This window comes from Mandrillus leucophaeus, unplaced genomic scaffold (genome assembly GCF_000951045.1).
Source record: "Mandrillus leucophaeus isolate KB7577 unplaced genomic scaffold, Mleu.le_1.0 Scaffold123, whole genome shotgun sequence".
Classification (NCBI taxonomy): Eukaryota; Metazoa; Chordata; class Mammalia; order Primates; family Cercopithecidae; genus Mandrillus; species Mandrillus leucophaeus.
Genome location: NW_012100654.1, coordinates 1,574,233 through 1,577,249, shown reverse-complemented (window position 1 = coordinate 1,577,249; position 3,017 = coordinate 1,574,233). Strand labels below are relative to the sequence as shown.

The 3,017-nt window shown below is 41.8% G+C and overlaps 1 protein-coding gene across 1 annotated transcript in view; it reads right to left on the bottom strand.

Annotated features, from left to right (window-relative positions):
* Positions 1 to 887: 887 nt before the first annotated feature.
* SNX4 (sorting nexin 4) overlaps positions 888 to 3,017 on the bottom strand; it is a 74,991-nt gene continuing 72,861 nt past the window's right edge. The window contains exon 11 of the mRNA XM_011971528.1: positions 888 to 1,037. Coding sequence (XP_011826918.1) covers positions 888 to 1,037 — 150 coding nt within the window. The remainder of the gene's footprint in view (positions 1,038 to 3,017) is intronic.

The following is a 3,017-nucleotide window of genomic DNA, read 5'->3' as shown; positions in this document are numbered from 1 at the left end:
GCTGGGATTACAGGCGTGAGCCACTGCGCCCAGCCTGTCTTTTTAAATTCTATTACTTTGCCATATTTGGTGCCAGTAGTTCCAAAAATGAAGAAAACCACCTCAAAACCCATAATACACTCTTGGCCTGCCTTGGTCTATTCTCTGTCAGATGAAAACAAAAATAAGGAAAATGCGTCAAACAGTGATAATAGGTCTCTGAGAACTGAATTTCTAGAAATCCTTACGTAACAATTACATGCTAAGTCCTATGCAAGGCACTGGGACATGAATGTGAAAAAGATACAATCACTGACTTTGAGGGGCTTAAATTTAGCCAGGCATAGTCACCCAGAACAATCAATCATCTAATACAAAACCGCCATACCATACTGGCATGAATTAAATGCCATGATGGCCTGAGAAGGCTTCACGATAAAGTAACCCTTCAGCTGGGTACTGAAGGAGGGGCAGGGGGAGAAGAAACGGCAGAGGGAAAGTACAAAGGGTAGAAATCAGGAAAAGTGCAGGAAACTAATACTATGACGTTGAAACTCTTTTATTTCTCTTTCCCCCACATTGAAACAACTGTTTCTATAACATGATTTCTTATAATTCAGCTTTCTTTTATTTTTATTTATTTATTTTTGTAGAGACAGGGTCTTCCTATGTTGCCCAGGCTGATCTCAAACTCCTACGCTCAAGCAATCCTCCCACCGCAGCCTCCTGAAGTGTCGGGATTATGGGCGTGAGCCACCATACGCAGCCTGATAACTCAAATTTCTTACGAATGCATTTTAAAGGAACAGGCTGTATTCAGGGATGCCAATGAAGCTGGGAATTGTTACAAATAAAAATAATTTGCCATATAGTCTACAAGCCTAGCTTACTTAAACATCGCAGTATCTTTACCTGCCTTCCAGATTTTTAGACTTCAGCTGTTGTTCTCCTTCATTTATTTGTTCTTCTAGCACCTTTATTCTGGCTTCTCTCTGCTCTGGAGTTTCTTGACCAAAGAGCTTGGTAGTCATTCCCTTCAAAGAGAATGTTCTCACAGTCTACAAGGAAATAGAAACAGATGAATGGGTAAACAATATGCGGCATACACATACAATGGAACATTATTCAGCCTTTAAAAGGAATCAAATTCTGATATATGCTACAGCATGGATAAACCTGTAGGATATTATGCTAAGTGAAATAAGACACATACGAAAAGACAAATACTGTATGATTCCACTTACATGAGACACCAGTGTTTACACTGTATTAGGCATTAACAATCTAGAGATAATTTAAAGCAGGGGGTCCCCAACCCCAGAGCCACGGAGTGATACCAGTCCATGGCCTGTTTGGAACCAGGCTGCACAGCAGGAGGCTAGCGACCACGTGAACTCTGCCTCCTGTCAGATTAGCAGCAGAGGCATTAGACTCTCAATAGGTTTGAGAACTGCGCATGTGAGGGATCCGGGTTGTGTGTTCCTTGTGAAAATCTAATGCCTGATGATCCTGAAACCATCCCCAGCATCCCCCACCCTCGTCCATGGAAAAACTATCTTCCACAAAACAGGTCCCTAGTGCCAAAAAGGTTGGTGACTGCTGATTTAAAGTATACAAAAGGATATGCACAGGTTATATGCAAATACTACACCATTTTATATAAGGGACTTAAGCATCTGAGGATTTTGGTATCCAAGGGATCCTTAAACCAATCTCACTGAAGATACTGAGGGATGACTGCAATACTGAACTATACAATCAAAAATGGACAAGATGGTACATTTTATGTTACGTATATTTCACTATGCACACACAAAAGAAAGAGAAAACACTTGCCCTATTTCCCCTAGGTCAGACAAAACCACCATAAGCTTCACAACCAGGGGACTCTTATATGATTTTTTATTTATTTTTACAGAGTCATAGCCAAGAATCCTAATAGAATTTCTAACACTGAAATAATATGGAGTAGTTAAAAAGGGCAAACTTCTAACTGAATTTTTTTTTTTTGAAATGGGGTCTTGCTGTGTTGCCCAGGCTGGAATGTAGTGGCACAATCATGGCTCACTGCAGCCTCAACCTCCTGGGCTCAAGTGATGCTCCCACCTCTGCCTCTCAAGTGGCTGGGACCACAGGTGCATGCCACCACACCTGGCAAATTTTTACATTTTTGCTAGAGACAGGGTCTAGCTATATTAATCTACACTGGTTTCAAATTCCTGGGCTCAAGCAATTGTGGGTTTATGCCTCTGCCGCTAAAAGTGTTGGCATTACCATCGTAAGCTACCATACCCAGCTTGAATTTCATAATCAAATGGAAAACTTCCACGTGAAATATTAGACAAGTTATTTCTTACTCTGTATGAATGTTCGTATTTTTAAAAATTACTTTGTTATAAAAAAGTCGATAAATTCACTAGGCAACTATGGAAATAAACCAAACTAAAGAAGCGTATTTAAAATCTGCACAACTCACGCTCAAACTTGGGCATCTATTAATAAAACAGGATACCTAAATCCAAGCATTGGAAGGCAGCCTCAAGCTTCACTGCTTTAACATTTCCTCACTTTCCGGAGTTTACTGAAGAAAACACTTTTCCCTTGACATGCAGGAATAGGGAACCAAGCTCCCTGAAAATGGCCTGGGAACTTCTCCCACTGAATTTTAAAAATAAACCAAGGGCCTAGTTTATACATGTGTCCTGGTCACAAGTCTTTCCCCACATATATTATGACTTTTCATAGATGTAACCAGTAGGTAATATATGTGAAAAGCACTTTTAAAACTACAGTGCTTGGCCAGGTGCGGTGGCTCACGCCTGTGGCACTTTGGGAGGCCGAGGCGGGTGGATCACGAGGTCAGGAGACTGAGACCATCCTGGCTAACACGGTGAAACCCCGTCTCTACTAAAAACACACAAAAAAATTAGTCAGGTGTGGCGGCGGGCACCTGTAGTCCCAGCTACTCGGGAGGCTGAGGCAGGAGAATGGCGTGAACCCAGGAGGTGGAGCTTGCAGTGAGCTGCACTCTAGCCTGG